Raw genomic sequence first — 21,513 nt, 5'->3', positions numbered from 1 at the left:
ATATGCATCTATAGAATTCGACACGATCTTACATTGGGAATTAAATAGTCGAACTAGTAATGAGTTTGCCTTAGCAGAAAGAGACCGGCTTTGGGTACACAATGCCATTGATACTGTGAAAAGGGACGACTAAACGTCTAACAAAGGGATCCCATGGGCTTGACTTTACAAATAAATCGCCGAGTGATTTCGGCTAAGTGGTGGCTATGGGCTTGTCATTTTCAGGGGGGTTCGCTTGACAACCAGTCAATACACAATGAAAGTGACAACCAGTTGCGTGGATATCCACCGCTAGTGCCCGGATTATCAGCTAAAAGCGGGATTATAGGAGAAAACCAACGTGTAATGGATGTATCTTTAACTCAGGTATGTTCGGAATGAAACCAGGCCGTAACTGCATATGTTTTAATTCAAGATATTGCTGAAGTTTGAAGAACAGAGGTAGTCTATAGCGTATCTAAGACGCTCTATGTAACGTCTAATATAAGTAAGGCTACCACAACTGCAAAGACTGAAATTGTCCGCTTTCAATCGATAGAAAACTATGATTACAAATATTACTTACATAATCATGTTATAATAGACCAATATATTTTGAATATATGGCTCTTGGGTATTCATATTGAATCAATTAATGTCACAATTTGATATGTGTGATATGTTTCATATGTGTAGTGTAATGTCTATAGATATATAGAATTGCAAATCAATTGTACATTGTAACAATTAAATAATTATACTTATGTTAAGTATATGAAGAACATATCAAGCTTAGACATGTAACAAATGGTTGATACAATGGTGGGTGTTCAAGTTGATTACAAATCTAGCATTATTATTATAGAACAAAATATTCATACCATCACGCCTTTAAATAACCATATACTTAATATAACTGATAACAGTTACCGGCGTATACAAACAATGTATTGGTCGTTGTGCGAACCCCATTGATCCGGAAATCTCGCTATCTCGGATAATTTGTTTTTAGTTTAACCGTACTTATTCACATGGAAATAATTGGCCACAAATGATCACAATTTAGATTGACCTCTCCCATTTATTTACAAGTATGCATATTTACAATTAATACATTAATAACAGAACTGTCAGAAGAGAAAAAGAGAAACGAATTTACACGTAAGTGTTTGATTGACATTTAACATACTTACATTTAGCTGAATCAAACCTTTTAGTTTTCTTTATGTACCGATGTACACTTTTAGAAATGTTTAGTTAACATGATGAGGGACTACCGAATTGTCAACACGACTGTTACTTTTGTGAACGCGTATATGTAATGAAACGGGCATTATAAGGTGCTCGTGATTCATTTATCCAGAAATTCGGCAGAACACTGCGATCAAAATAAGTGTATAAAATGACTGTACATCACACCTTATATAACCTCGTCACATAAGGTCAAACATTTGTGACAGCTTTTGGTTGCGAAAAGCGAAAAGCGAAAAAGACGTTAAATATACAATTTTATCAAACTTTCCTCAAACAGTAAAGACCATTATTAGGAACGAAAGATCTATTGTCAGTCGGCCCTCTCGAGCGTATATACTTATTGTACGTGTAAATAACTATAAAGTTACATAATTATGCCTTCCAAAATAAGTATTTACCAATCATTAATTTTATCATATTTACTTGTTAAGTGTCCACAGTTAATGTAACTAATAATCTATAAAATATATTATCCATCATATACAAATAAAAGCGACAACCATCATCATAATAAATTTTAAATACCAAATGATGACACAAGGTGTTCGCGAAGAGGTGAGCATACCCTGCCCCACCGGTGGCACCGGTCACAAGCACATGCTAAGGCATGTCAATTATTCATCTTAAAAGAAACCCACGGGAACATATGGTACAAGTCAAAATAGGGAACCGTATCGGACAAATTATTTGTCATTGATGCGTCAAATTTGGAAATGCCTATACATGTCTACCATAAATCTTTTGAAAGCTCTAATGAGGCCTTGAATGATGTAACCCTGATGAAACACCTTTTGAGCAGGAGTTGTATGACGGTCTGTGACATATTGTTAGAAAGAGCATGTTCATTGTACCTCAAAAGTAGTGACATGTAGACGTCAAAGGCAGGAGCAGCTGGAATACTGCTCGACATAAAGGGAAAGTAGACTATGGTAAAGTTCCGCTGTGCACAGTGGCGTTCCATAGCCGTGCCAGGATTTCCTGATCTCAGATTCGCCATTATTATCATCTTGGCTTGTCTTACCCGGTATTCATTGGTCTCACAGAACTGGAAGACGCCCATAGCTACGGGCTTTCCCTTTGCATTAAATCTACTGGCCGTGATATTACTGAAATAGTGTTCAAAGCGGCGTTAAGTGCTACTCTCACTCAATTGATCATCAACTCACACACTCACTCAACAGCTCACTAACTCTTTCACCAATATAGGTATTTACCCGTTAGCAACCTATCCAAAGTAGGATATCAAAGAAATGTAACCCACCACTAGCCTTTTTCTCAATGTGTCCGCACAATATAGTTTTTGGCTGAGGTCTCCGAATTCAAGAAACACGAATTCAAGAACTAAAATGTAAATATCTTTAAACACACAACTACCTACCTCTTATTACCGATAATGTAGAATTTTACACTCAACTATACAGTATGGCGTTTGGATTTTTAAAAACCCTTTTACGTATCTACTATATCTTCGGATGGCGGGGAAGCCAGTTGGTCAAAAGCAGAGCTCGACACGCCGAAGAACAGGCTTAGATTCCCCACGATCTGTGGATCACATTCCTGTTGATCCCACTCCACCCCAGCGCCTAACACTTTATGTGTGTGTGTGTGTGTGTGTGTGTGTGTGTGTGTGTGTGTCTGTGTGTGTGTGTGTGTGTGTGTGTGTGTCTCTCTCTCTCTCTCTCTCTCTCTCTCCCTGTGTGTCTCTCTGTATATGTATGATATCATAGTTGTGAGTGGATGAGTTGGGTTTAACGCCGTTTTGAACAGTATTCAAGTTATATCACAGCGTGTCAGCTTCATGTGGGAGGAGAGCCCTAAATGACGTTTACCACTTTGGTGAAACCCACGAGCACGAGTATGATGCTGTCAAAACTAGAAGCTGTCGGAGCGAACCAGGATTCGAACCCATAATCATAGGTTTCTGGCGTGCCCAAGGGAAGCAACTGGACAGCGAATTGCGGCGCCTTATACGACTGGGCTACCAATCCCCCTAACAATATATATATCATACCTCAAGAACTAGGATTCTGTATGTCTTGGTGCTTTTGTACATCTGCCTACAGTGCACAATATGTCGAGGTCGATATGCTAACCCACCCGCATTGTACTTAGTGTTATAATATGTGCTGACCCACCTATCGTGAACATAAAGCTTGGCGCCCAACATGAACAAACATAAGTAACGTGTGAATAGAGGACTTGGGTGGATTGAAGAAGGCGTTCAGTGACAGTTGGTCAGTGAATCACGCGGTGTACCTAGTAACGCTGGACTGTGGTTGTTTGGCTGACATATATATATTCGGATGCGCTGTAGTAGGGGTAGAACAAGCAATAAATAGAAACTTGAAAGGGATCAGGTGTACTAAACAAGCCAGGAGCCTATGTGGTCATAGCAAGCGGGGTATGACGGATACGTTTCTTTTGGCTATGCGTGTAGATGTGGAGATAACAGCGCATTTTCGATTTCATGTTACGTATTGGATGTGTATGAGTTGATAAGCGCGGACATAATCTATAGTCGAGTGAATGTACTAGCTGACTGTGCGTGGATGTCTAGCTTAAAACCAATAATAATAATAATATCATCATCATCATCATCCAGTCAGTTTATAATGCTCCTGATATCCTATCATCATCCATCGTCATCCATCATTATCCTCGTCGTCATCATCATCATCATCATCCATCATCATCATCCAGTCAATTTATAATGCTCCTGATATCCTATCATCATCCATCGTCATCCATCATCATCCTCGTCGTCGTCATCATCATCATCATCATCATCATCATCATCATCATCATCATCATCATCATCATCATCCTGTCAATTTATAATGAACCTGATATCCAAATGGTTGCTCATGCCACTACAATTCATACACACAAGTGATAAAGAAACGAGATAATGGCACTTAATCAAGATCACTTTAATATTCAAAGGTGTTTTCGTCTGGAATATTATATCATTATATCTACTCTAAACTACATGGTGTCGGCTTCAATTGAATTAATTTTGCTCGTAAACTTGGTTTCTCTGTTTTCATGTCTCTTTAGGCTTCGGAATCATATTGTAAATGTGGGCGATAGGGAGATTGAGTGGTAGTCACACAAAAGTCTGTGTGATTCTAGCTAAATGCGGGATTCCCATGTGGTTTTTGAATCCATCGACATGACGTTGCTTCAGTGTTCCCAAAACAATGATTGGAGATTTATGACTGTAACATATCTACTTTTGTGATTTTTTTGGTGTTACATAAAACCATTTATCTGATAGCCACACAACAACACTTGTGACATGCATATATGTTGACGATTAATTTACACAAAAGTATCGATATGCTTTAAAATGGCTCATAAGGCGATGTTCCTTTCAGACTCCGTCACATATACACTCTCAACAAATATCCAGTGGCACTTTAAATCAAACTGCTTAGCCGCGAATGGCATTTGTATATTTACATAGGCATTTACAACCCTTTCAAAATGACAGACTTAATTGAAAAGCTTTTCCTCCCAACACCACTACAGCATTTTTTGTCGATCGTTGAATGAAATTATAGTGAACAAAATCGAACCAGACGACCCATTGAAACTAAGTGTTAGCACACACAACTTTAATACTCAACAATGATTTCAAGCCCTGGACATTGAGATAAAGCTTTTGTGTTTGAAAGTTTTCGATCTATTCCCTGCGGTGGCTGATAATAGCTGTACCGTATTAGAGTGACACGTTGGGAAGGCGATCAATTGTGTCCCCATTCGTAAGGTAGTTTTCAATAATACTCGCGTATTGTACTTCTTTGTACCTTCGTGTGTACGTTGGGTAGCACTGGAGAGGGACATGAGATCGCATATTTCCTCAGCGTGTAGTCTTGCCGGGACAACTGTATCATAGGGCGAGATTTACAGCCTGGCCGCCATAGAACAGCATAGCCGTTTTGTAGTATTGTCAACACGGTACAAAATGCAAGATTTACTTTACGTCTACACTCATTTTCTGAAAGAAAATGAAGCATTTACTTCAATATTTACTTATATGTACGTATTTCAGAATGAATGGACGTACACCCTACCATGTGTTTGGTAAACACAGAGAAATAGAAACTGTTGGCTAAAGAAAGTGTACAGAACAGGACAGAAGATGAATGAAACGACAACCACGCATTACTCCAACTACAAGCCTGGCGGGTACTACCTCACGTCGCTTGATGTCGGAGGTAAAGTATATTTATGTCTGACTTTTAATGTACTGTGTTTGATTTGAAATAATAAGTGAGTTGAATAGATCTCACCGACTGACATTACATGTTAAATTATTAAAAGTTATTATGTTATCGTGAATGTTTTTTATCCCTTCAATGCTGGACGTTTTGATTGAAATTACACATTATTGCATTGACAATAGTTTGTTTGTTTGTTGTATTGCGTCGCAATTAGCAATATTTTCCAGCCATACGTGGCGACCTGCAAATAATCGAGTCTGAAGCAGACAAGCCAGTGATTGAAAGCATGTGGCTTATGGCGGTATGGTAGTATGGACAATGCATATCTATTGCATTTTGTTTATGTACTGGTGTCCCTTAACTACCAGGTTCTCTGAGTGTGAGTTGTCCATATCCGCTCCAGTTAGGATCCCTGGTCTGTCAGTACTATATAACCCTGCTTGCGGAATTCACTTAGAGATATTAGATTTAACTACTGAGTGTATACTGTCTGAAATGTTAGATTTCAATATCAGAGAATTGCCGGTCTCGGTTCTCCACCGAAACAGATTCTTTTGGACGTAAACGGCAAAATAGTGGTGAAACTTATATCAATGGATCACTGAAAATCAGTGATGACACCAGGTGTTCGCGAAAGGGGTAAGAATGTCCTTCATACGTCTAAAATGTTGAAAATGTGTTGAAAATGTCAATTATAAAGGCTCCGAAACTACTTGTCGAATAGAAAGCGCAATTATCTCTATTTACGGATGTCGTCATTTCTATTATTACAGAATATGGCGAGAGAGCCAGTGCCAAGAAGAGGAGGCAGAACCATTACAAAGCAGACCTCCAGCTGCAGATGGCTGAGAGACATGCAGCAAAACAAAGGCGGGTACCATTCATTCGCGAGGGAGAGAGTTAAGCGTGTCCGCTTGATGTAGGGGAATGCCAAAATGATAGTGCAACAGGGCGAATCAAGGATTCGAACCCACGAAGATAGGATCATGACCTGCCTAAGGCACAGCGCTCTAGTACCATTTCTGACATTGCCTAGTTGTTCTTAGTAGGTAACTGTATCTACAGCCTGTATACATCTCGGAGTACTTTCGTTTTAAAACGTATTTAAATGAGTCAAAATCGCTGCAGTTGAATGAAACAAGACGTTTCTTTACAGAGTGCATTGATGTAGCATGGTTGACCCTGTCGTCTAAGGTGCTGCAATTCGCTGTGCAGAGTTGCGTCCCTTAGGCATGACAAAAAAATTGGATTGTGGATTTGAATCCCGGTTTGCACCGATTATGTTTCTAGGTTTGTCAGCACCATACCCGAGCTCGTGAGTTTCACCAAAGTGATAAACGTCTGAGACCTGCATCACTTCGGGCTTTCCTCCCTCATTAAGCTGACACACCATGATATAACTGGAATACTGTTAAAAGTGGCGTTAAACACAGTTCACTCACTCATTAAATGCGATACTGTTCCCCGACAGTTTCTTTTCTTTTTTCTTCTTTCTGCACATTTTATATATAACTGTTTACTTACACAAAGAACGTGATACTTTTATTTAACTTCTGGAGTAGAACATACAATGACCTATAACACCCTTATCAGGATCAAAAGTTTACTGATATTTTAATTGCTATATTGCAATATTGATTCTATTCAGTTATCTAAGCTGTTGTTCACCCTCTGGCTTAATATGTTGCCGCGTCTATGTAGACCAATAAGGACATTGCTAGGGAATCCGATGTGTCCATTTCGTAACATAGATTGAGTGAATAGGGATTTACGCCGCCTATAAAATATTCCAGTCATTTTGGGACGAAGGACACCCTAAAGGGACTTTACAGCATATAACTATTTGGCGGATCGAACCAGGTACTTGACCTGAAGAGTGAACGCGTTGCCCAATTCACTACTCTTCACGCTGTTTTATTGATCCCATCTCCAGGTCACGTATTTGTGTCCTGTTACAAGATGTTTTATGGCCATATTATTGCCCATTACAGAGAACGGATCCAAGACATGAGCGTCAATGCATCCGGATACCTAGATCCGGAGAAAGGACCGGACAGGTTAAAGCCCCTCGGAGGCATTGACTGGACACAGTATCGATCAAGGGGGGACTCTAAGGTTCGACCCTATCACACACTGTTCCTGTACGATGAAAACAAGTAAGTATACTTAGAGTTAAGGTATCTCATAGTACAGTTTTTCAATTAACGATGCTAGAAGCGCACTGTCCGGTAGTTTGTTGTGGCACTGTTGTGATATAAAATGAAGAATGCTTGAAATATAGGTATGATCTAGTTATCATGTACTTACTATTCATAGCTATATTATTCATATACATTTACGACTTTATAGATGAGAGGTACTTTTTAAATTATATTTTACCAGAGTTCAGAATATACCGTGTACGTCCGCAAGAAGCAAGGTTTTTAAACTGACCAGTTCTGGTTTGTTTTGCCTTTTAAAAAAAATCTTTTTGCCTAATTTGTTTTTGATCCACGTGCACGTTTCCAAAATACGTCATCAAAATAGTGAATCTCATTATATACTATTATGTAACTCAAGTTGATGTCGTCAGTCTCTAAACATACACACAATAAGAGTATTTCATGACAATGTAAAGTATGCAAAGTTTCTGTACTCACCGCTTAGCTAGTTATGGCAATGGTATAAATGATGTTATATTTTTCATAAATAATCAAACGAACAGTTTCGCTTTCATGTTAAAAGAATACACAAGTTAAAACACATGCTTATAAACTGCCGGGTACAAGAAAGTATACACCCATGTGTGATGGAGGCTAAAAATGAAACAAGAAATAGTTATTCGATGGCGATGTGTTGTGATGCAATTTCATTGCAGCGATATCTACAATGTAGATGTCGCTTGATCTCACCCAAGCGATATCTCCTATTGGAGCCAGTTTTGGGTGATGTTTTTGACCTTAAGTGCGTATTTCCGCGACTGTTGGTCAAATCCAATTTTCAAATGTATAGTTTCTTTTACCCAGCAGTTTATATGCCTTTGTTTGTTTCTGTGATATAAAAAAGTAAATAACGTTACCACATTATCTTCAATAATTTATAGTTGTGAGTAAAGAATACGTAAACCTATTACTGTCCATAACGTGTTAGTGATAGGAAGGTGTAGTACTTATACATGTCTGTCCATTCTTGCTAAGGCGGCCCCGTGCACCACCACCTGTAGTAGTACATCGTTCCCTCTCACCACCACCACCCACCGTAGCAGTTCCGGTACAAGTAGTACCCCAAGCATCTCCTCGTAGAGTCATATGGTAGGCTATTCCTAATGTAATCTCACTGTAGTAACACCTATCCTGTGTAGACTGTATATATGATAGAAGGTATTAAAATTACGAAATCAAAACGAAATCCGCAATTAAACAATTATTTTAAATAATTAGATAAAAGTATTAACATGAGTGTTCAAAGATACTGATTAGAAATGTTAACATTGTACTTAATTTCCTTTATGAAGAAATAATAAATGAAAACAATATTAATATATATTCATTTGAGTTTAATGTCCTCGTCTTTATTGCACTAGGTAATATAATATATTTCATTATTATATTTACTATATTCTATGGATCCCTTAAGCAGAAACACGTACAAATTTTCATTTCCTACCAGTGTGAAATTCAAAATTATTTTAAGTCATGTCATACATAATGGCAATGTGTATTTGCTTGATGCAATAGTTAATTTCAAAACAATAAGATTTACAACATTATTACATGTATTTGATAGATCCCATTCGATGAAGAAATTCAGAAAGTATATAATTGTTTATGAAACCGATACCATTTCTAGATGTTTTATAATGATAATTTAATAGTTTGTCATGTTCTTGGTGAGCATATACACCACGACTGTGAACATACGGGGACTCGGAAATAAGTTGTATGCCCGCTGAGCATATACAAACAGGCATGTACAAAGGAAATCGTAAAGAAATGCTGCCTACATTTTTAACAGGCAAGGGTCTCCCCGTACAGCTAGAACAGATTATGTTCATCGACCCGTAAGCTGGCCATCGTTTAGCGAACCAAGAGCAAGGCCAAGGGAACCGTTAGGCCCCAGTGAGAAGCCTAATTTGGGTTCTATTGATCCACCCCATCGGTTAAACTTTACAGCTCCGTGAGTTTTCTTCCTCGAAGATGCCTCCTAGTGTCCAAGCAGTGCTTTAGTCAATTAACCCTCATCTTTCTTTTATTTCTAGACGTGTCACCCATGTCACTGTAGTCGACGTGTAGATTCTTTTAGGGATTCTGTTTAATCTTTCACATTGTATTTTTGTCCTAGAGATGTCAAGCAAGAGAAACAAGAACAGTAAGAAATGTGTTTGTGAAGTGTGACGTTTGAATCCCTCGTTGCACTTATATGTGTGTGTGTGTGTGCACAAAGACATGACCTTTGGAGTCACTGCATCATATCAGCATATACTGTAGACATTAAGGTGATATATTGAAGGGTGATACACTGTGGGCACGTTCAGACCAACCTGACATTATATCCAAAGAGGATTAGTTTCAATATCCGTGTCTGTTTAGAAGAATGAGCACTTTTGTGCTCACTGATCTACAAGATTAAACACTGCAGGAAAAGTAAAGTTGAAACAGCAACACATGTCTTAGTTATTCCTCCATGCATAGTTAAGGCATCATATTGAACTGTTAGCTCTTGTGGTTGCAATCCCCGTTCCTAAAACTGTTACATTATCCGTTTGATTTTTAAAAGGAAGAATAGCTGAACCTACCAAGAAAATATATACGTTATTTCAAATGTTAGTTTGTGTTGTTATTAATGTTTACTGATCGGGATATGTTACATATGTAATCGAAACAGCAATCATTAGCACCTTGAAGCACCAGTCAGGGGGCGTATCATCTCCAACTTATCAGGGGGCCAACTCATCCATGTCTGTAATATACTTTAATGCTGACGTGTGCAGACCTCGAAGGTCTGTCTCGTGTTATTATCACTGTATACTTTATGCATGAACACTTTCAACAGTCTTATCTGATGTGCATTATACCAAAATCTATCAAACTGAGAGCATGTATGCATGCACATGCTGTTGTCACATCAAATGATACGCATGTCTCCCAAATCTGCTATAATTGTATGTTATGGTTGATTGAAAGAAGGCGTATTGTTAAAATTCTTTTTTCTTCACATTCTCTCTTTCCTGCACGGTTTTAGCATTTCCCCCTCTGAACTGATAACTGAAAGGTATCACCGATATTTAATGCCATTCAAAACCATAAAAAAAGTTTACTTACCTTGTACTTGACATTATCTATGTCGGAACAGATCCTTTATTCACATGACCTTTTTGTTTGCCGCACCATGGCTGACGCTTTCCAAATGTCAGTAGGTCCTTGTATCTTTCAGTTATCAGTATTCATGATTTATGCACCACTATCAACGACAACTCCCCAATTAGGAGATGCATGTGCTAACTGGTGATATCTCAAAGAGACGATTTTCTAACAGATATTATCTCCCAAGAACCCAAATATTAAATTAAAATCACTCCATCAGAAAATCTAATTTAGAAAATATAAAATGTACACCTGATGTACAGAAACTGTTGATTATGAATCCTGAAAGATATTTAAATTATGCTTTTTACTAATGCTTTTAGTTGCTTTAGAATTGAGTACCACGTACCATCAATGTCACCAAATTAAATGAATAATGAATAATTGAATGTTGTGTGGCGTATATTTATGTTCAAATGCACAATCCTTCATACAAAACTGTACACGCCATATGAAATGTATGTTAAAGGACATGCTTGACCTCACATTATATCAGACTGTATGCATATATTGGAGCTTAATCCATACACACCGTTGCTACGTTGGGGTTAGGTTCTTTTACCATGAGTGAATAAATTGGCTTGAAAAGACATAATGCTTTGTAGAATTCTTTACAAATGAACTGAGTGTCTTCAAAGGCACATAAAAGATATGCCATAAAGCCCCAATGCTCCTTAAGAGAAACCTGTGAAAGGCTTAACTTAATCAATCACCTCTCAACACAAGAAGATTTTCAGGACTTGTGTACACGTAGATTCATATGAAAGATCGACTATTTATTTACTTGTCAGTGACAGATATACTAGATAGAGCAATATATATTTTATGCTTGACCTGCTGCTCGTTTGAAGGTAAGACTGTGGGTATAAGACAAACACTAGAAGATTTCATTATTGCTTCTTATTGGCAAGTACAGCAGAGGAGGTGTTACGACTTGTCCTGCTACCCTTACCCGCGATTTACTGACATTCTACATTTTCTACGAATATATATACATGCGTGGTATTTCCTCAATCAAGCAGAGTTCAACCAGCCGCTCCTATCAGCTACAGAGCTCCAATGGACAGTGGCTATGGCATAATGGCGGCCAGGGACATAAGTCTAGGTATGTTTGATTTATGCATGTCGATACGTATTCCAGTGTTGATAATTTATACTAGTAAAAAAAAGACCCGATCTTTTGTATTACTACAGTTGATCTGTCATAGCATGGCCTATTAACAAAAATAATATGAAGAATCGAGTGTTCTTTCGCTTCTTTTAAGTAGCATATGTGCATACCTAATATTATCATTTATCATATCAAGCTGTACCATAATTTAACCTTACTATGGGCGATATTTAATTCAGTTACTAGTATGTTTTAGATTTTATTTTGATAATTATCATATTTATTGCCATAGATCTCGGTCAAAAAGTAAAAATAGTTAACACTGTCCATAGATAACTGATTATACAGTCACAACTCTTTGGCAATTGACATTGATTCCATTTGTAAAGGGAATGTTTTTTGGTTCACATAACAAAGCACAGAACACATTTAAAAATGTAGGCTGATTTAAATTTCATTTGCTGACACAGAAGAAGCAAAATGGAAATGTGGTTTTATATACATGTATGTGTTAGGGGAATGGTTGCTTCAGTAGGCTCTGATAAATGTCTTGTTTTTACAGTCCCACAGGTGCCACTAGTACAACCCCTGCAGCCTATACACTACCCAGACAACAGACCCATAATTATTCAACAACCTGCACCGGCCTATCAATGGTGAGCCGATCGGTCTTAGGGTGAACAACCCGTTTCACAAAGGCTACCCTACTCTTGAATTAATGTACACATTTGCATTATTCTGTCCACAGGCGATATCTCTTTCTGTTGAGGCTAAATGCAGTTCAGAAGAATAGATTATAGCCCTCGGTTTATGCTGATGAATATAAGAATAAACTTTACCTAGTATAGTCTCATTCAGCATTGACGTCGCTGTAAATAATCTGGACCAGATAATCCAGTTATTGAAATTAAAGGCAACGATTCATGCCGTTACCTGGCCTAACCACCCTATCCAATTTGTTCGCCTCTTACGATTCGCATATATTGCTTGGGACCACGGCTTTTCATTGGCAGATCATTTTGGCATCATGCAGTTTTGCATTAAACATACCTGTCTGTTTTGCAGGCAAGGCCCAAAATACAACCCTATCCAAATGGGTAAGTATTTTTGGTTGTATTCCAAATCGAAGTGTCAATGCAAGCGACAAACAATTTCTATATTCATAAGAATTATCTGTCAAAACCATTCGATTGTACGATTCCCACTATATCATTGCATGTGTATATGAATTACTATCAAATAGTGATGATACCAGGTGTTCGCGTATCCTGCCCACAGGTGGCGCCCGTCACAAACACATGCAATGTCAAGTCAATTGTTCACCTAAAGAAACATGGGAATATGTGGTACAAGTCAAAATAGGGAATTGCATCAGACATAATTTTTGTCACTGATGCGTTGTATGAAACAAGATTTTAATGTAACTTTTAAAACTTAGAAAATAATGGGGTAAATACTTTAATGAAAGTGGAAATAATGTTCATAAACATATACAGAAACCTATCCAATACGTGGCTTTCCAGCAAAATATTACTATTCTATATATTACTATATGTGTGTGTGTTTGTGTGTTTGTGTGTTTGTGTGTACATACGAATGTTTGGGTTTGGGTCTACTTTCAGAGGTTCCAGTTAGGAGCTCTGCATTGCTGGTAAGAATGGTTGTTTTACTAGATTGTACGAATTACTTACTGTTTATTAAATACAATGTAGTAAGTAGAAGTTAACAGCTTCAAATAGAATTCGATTTGATTGTAGATTTTTTCTTTGATAGTTACATAGACAACTAAATTTGTCAGTGACAACTGATTTAGCTTTTAATTTCAGATGGTATAGATAATTCACTCATATCTTTGTAGATATTTAACTGGAATTTGTTTCACACTATTCATTGTTTAAATGAATATATATTTGATCTTTCTGTGGGACTTATAGAAGTGTTTTCATTCAATTTTCACTCCACGACTAATACTTTCATTTTACACTACGCTAAGTACTATAGAATCTTAATGACTGAATGCATCTTAATTCATTTTAATTGCATTACGTCTTCTTCGTAACCCTGCTTTGACTTCATCAGCCTGAGCCTAGGTACCGAGCAGCCATAGACAAACCACTGGACGATTTAAACGACAAGGTAACACGGTTAACTCATAGAATGAGTGAGTATGGTTTTACGCCGCTTTAAGCAATATTCCAGCAATATCATGGCGGGGAACACCAGAAACGGGCTTTGCACAATGGGGGATTGAACCGGGCCTTCGGCATGATAAAAGATATTAAACATATTTTGTCGGAAGGTCATTGTATTACATAGGGGGTCGATAACTTTGATGATGATTTCTACTACAAATGGCATGTGACCTATTTCTGCTCAAGCACTGTTTCAACGTAAACGCAATTTGTAATTTTCTTGATATCGTAGATTGTGACCGCCGAGACATACACAGTGCTTCGTAGGTCGAATCTTTACACCTCATTTACACAGATATGTGGGCATTTATTAAATCTTTTAACGACAAACACACAAAATGTGTCTGTTCCTTATTTGTCACTTGATTTCACATCATGTCTAGCTAAATAAAAAATGTCAACGCCAGAGAGTAATCAGTCACGGATTCTGCCGAAATAGTTTCCCCATTGGGCGTAAAAGGCAAAACAGGGGGAAAATATATAAATGGATCATTTAAAATCAGTGATGACACCAGTAGTGCGCGAAAAGGATGAACATGTCCTGCTATATCAGTAGCACTCGGTAATCAAATTGAGTGAGAGTGAGTGAGTTTGGTTTTACGCCGCCTTTTGCAATATTCCAGCATTATCACGGCGGGGGACACCAGAAATGGGCTTCACACATTATACCCATGTCGGGATTTGAACCCTGGTCTTCGGCGTGACGAGCGAACGCTTTAACCACTAGGCTACCCGACCGTCCCCGGTAATCAAAAAGCATATACACAATCGCATTTGTGATAACGACGAGCTTTTTTCTTTTTGTTTTTTTTAAATTAGTTTGTAGACTTGATTCAGTTCTTATTAGTTTAACAATTTGATTATACACCACAGAAACCCCCACATTCGCGTAATTTTATCAATCTAACATATATACAATTAAACTGACAAGTCCTAGCTAACAAGTTTCTAGCTAACAATTTCCTTGTTTTTGTTATGTAGTTATTTTGATTAAAAACGTTGACAACATTGTTTAACAGCGTCACCATAAACCAAAGGAAGAATCACATATGTGCAATATATGTACCAGCAATACGGCACAGTAGTCTGCTGAAGCATGCCTGAATATGCATGTCAAGTGTAAAATCCATCAACAACGTTCATTGTGTTTTATCATTGTAAACAATCACGAAACAATAGGTGAATGCTAAAACTGCCTAAATGTTTCACATTAACAGTTAGAAGAAGCCAGGCTGAAGATCAAACTGGAGAGGGACAACGAAGAACACAAAAGGAGACTCCAGCGAGAACTTGACGAGAATCAACGCCGTCTCCGAGACTCAGAATCAGAGGTGCGAAAATTTGAAAATTATATGAATGGATCACTGAAAACCAGTGACGACACCAGGTGTTCGCGATACACCTTCATGTTTCTGAAGAATGTGCATTCATCACTAAACACATTCTGACAATGGAAATTAATAGTTATGATGCTTATTTATTTAAATCATGTTGGTAGGTAGCTCATGAAACATTGTCAGTTTACAATATCTGATTATAACTTCAGTATGACCCGCCATAAAGCGCTGCACAAAGTGTACTCTAAGTGAATTCCCCTGTTGGCGTTTTGTTCCAGGCACGACGGCGTCTCGAGGAACTACGCCTGGAGTCAGAGAACAGAAGGAGAGAGGCCGAGAGACAACGCAGGGAATGGGAAAGACTAATGAGATTAAAGGAATTAGAGAGGGTTTGTGTTTTGAGATGTTTAAGTTTCTGTCAATTATTTTAATAATTAAATCCATGTGTCAGTCGAATTCAAAGGAACATAACACAAATTTCAACTGACGTTTTTTTTCTTCTTTCAGCCGAGAACTATTCCAACAGTTGTGGTTAAACCAGGAAGTAAGTTGCACTAAAAAATATTCCACTTGTTCATTTCTTAAAAATTACCTTCAGTTTTGGTTTCATTAGAGCTGAGGATGCCTTAAAAATAATGAATAGAAGACAATACGTGATGTTATCGGTCGCCACCTACTTGATCTGATATAAAACACTACCTGTCAATTATATTCTAGGCGGCAGGAACCGTCTCCTTGACGACATGGATCTGTATCGTCTGAAACTCAGAGAGGAGCGGCGTATGATCGAAGAGTTGTTGATGAACAGAAGACCAGTACGTTATTTGTGTGTTATTACCGTTATTTGAAACACCTCCTGTTTATACGTGTACATTGAACACAACTTAAAGTATAATACTGTGCTAAGCATAAAGCAAAGTATGCGTTATTCACGTATCATTAACGTCAACCAAAGACGTATATATACGTCCGTGCGTCAACCAAAATATTTACTATAATGATCCATAACTATGTTTCTTCATTTAGATAGAGCCTGCAAAACTTGATATTAAAGTTGTACGAAAGAACAAAGAGCGGTAAGTTACTCTTTTATAGCTGTTTCCTCAACCCGCGTTATTTTATATTTGTGTCCAGCGTGAGTGAGTGAGTTGAAAGAGTATTTCAGTTACATCATAACGTTGGACGTTGGTGAAGCCCACGAACACTGTTGTGGTCAGAAAGGTTATAATCAGGGTGATTCTAGGTCTCGGCTCAGCGGATTATATCCATCCAAGGGACGTAACTCTTGCAGCGCCTTAGACCACTAGGCATCCATGGGCTTTGTGTCTACACGTAACAAAGTGTATGAAACATTATGTTGTCATGACTGTAGTTTGTATGTGAGGATATTTCGTTCTTTCTAACTGTACTGGTACCCTATTTCAGACAAATTGATGTACCGCCAACACCCAAGACGGATGACAACGCTAATCCAGAAAACGTCCACGTCTTCACAGATCTCAAACACAGAGGTACAATAAGGATGTCATTGGGGATCATTTTCAATTTGTACATGGATTACGAAAACAGACGTATACAGTCCCAGTCCTTGCATGGCTCAGATATTCATAAACATTCCATCTGTACAATACATATGCAAGCAAAAAAGGATTAACTGTTTCTTTCTCCCTATTTCTTGTTTTCAGACTACCGGTCCCGGAGGGAGTTCAGAAGCATCTTCCCGGAAGTACCATACACCAACATGAAGCTGGAGTGGCAGCAGGGGGCGCTGCTCAAACAACAGGATGAAGCCTTGCGTGCACTCAGAGGGGCCAAGACCGGTAATTGTCACGGCAAACTAGTTTCCTGAAAACCCCTAGACGAGACCTTGCTTCACATGTATTATATCTCATACGGAATAGGCCGTACATGACTTTATATTTTATGACCAACATGAGAAAGGAGTGAGTGAGCGAGCTTCACACATTGTACCCATGTCGGGAATCGAACCGGGTCTTCGGCGTGACGAGCGAACGCTTTAACCACTAGGCTACCCGACCGCCCCGCATGAGAAAGGAAATGTGATTGTGTTAAGAACCAAATATACAATTAAAGGGAAATAACATCCCAATTTTGAAAGTTTAAAAATATGGATGGCTTTTTCTTCGCGGATTCAAAATTTGATTATTATGTACTATAATCCCGACTGGTTTGTGTTCAGCGCTAATTGGCATCTGGTGATTACGCCGGCTAATTATATCGGCGCCGATGAGACTACTGGGGGTTGGAATATTGTTGCCCTTAAATACATATTTATCATGTTGGTTTACCAAAACACCTTGTTGCTTGTCAGAATTCTTTTACTCTCAAATGACAAAACGACCACATATCTCCGATTTGACCACTTACATAATCATTAAATGGGTGATAGATAATTCATATCATGTTCTCCTACGTTGTATTCGGTTGACGCATTTTATTAGTCATTGCCATGTACAGACCTAAAGCATATGTAACTTGGTGAAGTGTACATTTATACAATCCTTGACCTTTTCTCTTTGTGCAGATTCTGAGAAGCAAGTCATCATGAAGAAATATTTCTTTACCCGCCCTGTCTGGATGGATCGGGAAATCACACCTTTCTCAAGATTACGGGTTTGTGTGGAATACGTTTTTTTTCATTTAGTATCGATTTATCACATTCATGGAACTCAACAAACTTGTCATAAATAATAACAATCATGTATAGTATTGCTTTCATAGCATGAGTGAGTGAGTATCGTTTTACGCCGCTTTTAGCAATATTCCAGCAATATCACGGCGGGGGTCACCAGAAATGGGCTTCACACATTGTACCCATGTCGGGAATCGAACCCGGGTCTTCGGCGTGATTTCATAGCATGAAACACCTTTACAAATTTTCAGTTTTTTATTTGTTTTACAATCGGCCTGGCATGATGTTCCATCTAATGAATGTATTTACTTCACACAGAAATATCACAACTACTCGGAGAGTCGACTGGGACGCATTGATGAAGGTAAGCAATGAAACTTAGAAAATAGTGAGTGATTATAATTCAACGCCGTTTGATTGGTTGGTTGGTTGGTTGGTTTGTTGTTTAACGCCGCACGAAGCAATATTCCAGCTATATGACGGCGGTTTGTAAATAATCGAGTCCTGACCAGACTATCCAGTGATTAATATCATGAGCATCGATCCACATAATTGGGATCAATGACATGCATCAACCAAATCAGCGAGCCTGACCACCCGATCCGTTAGTCGCCTTTTACGACAAGCATAGTCGCTTTTTACGGCAAGCATGGGTTGCTGAAGACCTATTCTATCCCGGAATCTTCACGGGTCCAACGCCGTTTGAACAGTATTTCAGTTATATCATCGCGGGCCAGCTTTTTCTGGAAGGAAGGGCCAACTGATGCAGCTTAAACGATGAACACTTTGGTGAAACCACGAACAATTGTATGCTAGGGAAATCCGTAGAAACATTACCCACGGTTTAAGTTTCAAGCACGACTAGGGTCTGACATTCCTGGGCCACTCGTGTGCTGCAGCCACCATATCCACCCGTTCAAAATATAATGCAGAGAAAATATTTTTGTCTGACAACAGTAGCAGTCTCTTTCGAAGCTACACGTTCTGACTGTAAAGCTTATTGTCGACTAACAGATCTATCCAACTATTACAATAGTACATTGCCCTTTTAGTTTCAGATGGATTCGGATTCCGGAGCCATAGGTGAGAAACCTTATGGATATATAGCGTATAATGTGTCATGTTAAGTTCGGAGTTCAATACAACTTCTTAATCATGGAGACCTCGATAATTCAAGATTGGTGTATCGGTGTATTGTTCTTATGGTTTTTAACAATGGAATAATGTTATTAAACACAAATTATAGAATTCGGGAGTCCTAAGGATTTTTTGTCATTTGGATGTCAAAGATTTCTTGTCATATGGTTGTCAAATCATTTAATTGATAACCATCCTTCAAATAGTTACTATCCAAATGACAGGACTTCATGTGTTACGGATTTTTGTGATTTTGTCACATCCGCTGAGTAAGATTTATAATTGTCAAAAGGTAATTAATAACCTAAACATATATTTGCAGGCCTTCATCAGCTGACACTTTGAACGACGACACGTGGTTACGACCGAGTTCCGCGGATGTGTAACAGACATGCGATGAGCAAGTCCGGGTCACGTTGGCCCACGTGGATTGAGGACTTAGATGGGAGCTATATGCTTGCATGAATTACCTCAAAAGCATCAACAGAACTGTACATTTCTCACCTCAGGATTTCGATATTGATGGTGAATTGGACATGGGCTTCAATGTAGCTGTGATATGGCATTTCAACCAAATGTGATCTGCATAACCTGTGATATAACATAACGATGTATACACAAAGAGAGGTAAATACCTGCCAATGTATATCTATATAAACGAGCGTTGTACAGAGTAATCATGAGCATTGGAATGTTAATGTCTTCGTTTCAATACCAAATGAACTTTATGAAATATAGATTCAATGCTAGTGCTGATAATCGGAAAACACAAATACAAAAGTAGAAACACTGCTTGGAAAGTAGAGAAACGGACACAGGATAAAACTACCTAAATGTTCTTCCTACATTTAATTCAATTTATACAAATCTGAGAGGGTATGGTTCAAGTTCCAACGCTTATCACAGAAATAGAAAATTGACATATTGCGATCGATAGATATTGATTCGAAAGATAAATTGCTTCACCCACGTAGCAGACCGTACGTTTTATATCGATCAGTTTATAAAGGCGTCTTTCTGGGGTAATCGGGCGCTACTACTTCAAGAAAGAAAAAAATATCTCTAACAGAAAGAGACCGTTCGCTAATGTATTGAAATAGATGTCGTTACAAGAATATGTCAGCGTCGAACTGAATACCTCCGGACTATAAATTCAACTTGTAAAGTAAACCACGCAGGGGACATATCTTTTTAATGAATGGACAAATGTTTCATTTACCGTTCGACCGAATAATCTGACGTATGAATCAGGTTGCTTCTGATATTTATGATATCGTATGGGTTCATAGTGAAATACGTCAGTTTCAGTTTTTCATTTTGTAGGTATTGATCTTTGATTATTCGTTATACAACACAACAATAATGACCAAAGAAATGTACGACAAAACCGCATGCATCCATAGATAGTGATAGCTGTTACTAAGATTTGGATGTTAAAAGATGTCGTACCCGACGGCATCAGTCGTTTCTCAAACTATCAAATGCTGGACCGTCTTGTCCAGTCTCTGGCCTGCGTCATATAGTTAGGTACAATATGACATGGCATCGTCAATATTTCAACAATATAGCGATCCGGCGTAATATAATAACTTGAATAGAGCTATGTGTGGGTCACACGACATTCACTTACTCTTCTGAGGTGACTATCGAGCTGCGTTATTCATACTCCGCAGTATTTAATTCCTTAAAAAGAAATATTACTGCACGAGATCTGCTGATGTGAATCAATCAGCATAATTATGTAATGATTGATGACATAAAGAGAACTAACTTACTGTAGTGTGCGCAATATCAATCATGTGGGACGATTATTCAAATGTATAATAGAAATTCTTGTATATAGTGTAAGTATTAAGTTATTTTTTATGCATGGAATTTAATGAGAGCATGACCTATTGCTGTAATAGTGCATTGAAAGATGAATAAATTCTTGTCAGACTATGGAATTGCCTTATTCAAATGAGTGAGTGAGTGAGTGAGTTGGGTTTAACGCCGCTTTTAACATTATTCCAGTTATATCATGGCGTGTCAGCTTAATGTGGTAGGAAAGCCCGAAGTGATGCGGGCCTCAGACGTTAACCACTTCGGTGAAACCCATGAGCACGGGTATGGTGCTGACAAACCTAGAAACATAATCGGGGCGAACCGGGATTCGAACCCACAATCATAGGTTTCTGGCGTGCCCAAGGGACGCAACTCTGCACAGCGAATCGCGTTGCCTTAGACGACTGGGCCACCCGTGCCCCCTCATTACAAATGACCGTGAACTGGACATAAACATG

General features: G+C 38.3%; 1 protein-coding gene across 10 annotated transcripts; it reads left to right on the top strand.

The window, feature by feature from the left end:
• The first annotated feature begins 220 nt into the window (after positions 1–220).
• Positions 221–21,172, top strand: LOC124142090 (centrosome and spindle pole associated protein 1-like). Of its 10 annotated transcripts, none has more exons than XM_046510363.2 (22): positions 221–366; positions 5,288–5,453; positions 6,233–6,329; positions 7,451–7,615; positions 8,636–8,749; positions 9,453–9,614; positions 11,824–11,906; positions 12,475–12,568; positions 12,978–13,009; positions 13,535–13,563; positions 13,992–14,048; positions 15,322–15,435; positions 15,720–15,830; positions 15,949–15,985; positions 16,159–16,256; positions 16,468–16,517; positions 16,867–16,952; positions 17,127–17,261; positions 17,987–18,075; positions 18,413–18,458; positions 19,147–19,177; positions 19,554–21,172. In XM_046510363.2, the coding sequence occupies exons 2-22, from the start codon at positions 5,378–5,380 to the stop codon at positions 19,615–19,617; spliced, it is 1,770 nt and encodes a 589-aa protein (XP_046366319.1). In that variant the 5' UTR covers positions 221–366; positions 5,288–5,377; the 3' UTR covers positions 19,618–21,172. The 10 variants fall into 10 exon arrangements, with proteins under 10 accessions (XP_046366319.1, XP_046366354.1, XP_046366351.1 ...); XM_046510370.2 differs by lacking the exon at positions 221–366 and adding an exon at positions 4,884–5,002; XM_046510398.2 differs by lacking the exons at positions 8,636–8,749; positions 9,453–9,614 and adding an exon at positions 9,780–9,806.
• Positions 21,173–21,513: the final 341 nt, after the last annotated feature.

Source organism: Haliotis rufescens, unplaced genomic scaffold (assembly GCF_023055435.1).
Source record: "Haliotis rufescens isolate VD_foot unplaced genomic scaffold, xgHalRufe1.0.p SCAF_2, whole genome shotgun sequence".
NCBI lineage: Eukaryota > Metazoa > Mollusca > Gastropoda > Lepetellida > Haliotidae > Haliotis > Haliotis rufescens.
Note: the sequence above shows the minus strand (reverse complement) of the source record. Positions and strands in the feature narration are given on the sequence as shown.

What these genes read in the sequence shown, in the direction of transcription:
- LOC124142090 (XM_046510363.2), top strand. Translation starts at nt 5,378, where the DNA reads ATGAATGAAACGACAACCACGCATTACTCCAACTACAAGCCTGGCGGG. An exon ending in TCTCCTCGTAGAGTCATATG is followed by an intron (nt 8,750 to 9,452) that starts GTAGGCTATTCC and finishes CATTTTTAACAG; the next exon opens with GCAAGGGTCTCCCCGTACAG. An exon ending in TTCGGATTCCGGAGCCATAG is followed by an intron (nt 19,178 to 19,553) that starts GTGAGAAACCTT and finishes ATATATTTGCAG; the next exon opens with GCCTTCATCAGCTGACACTT.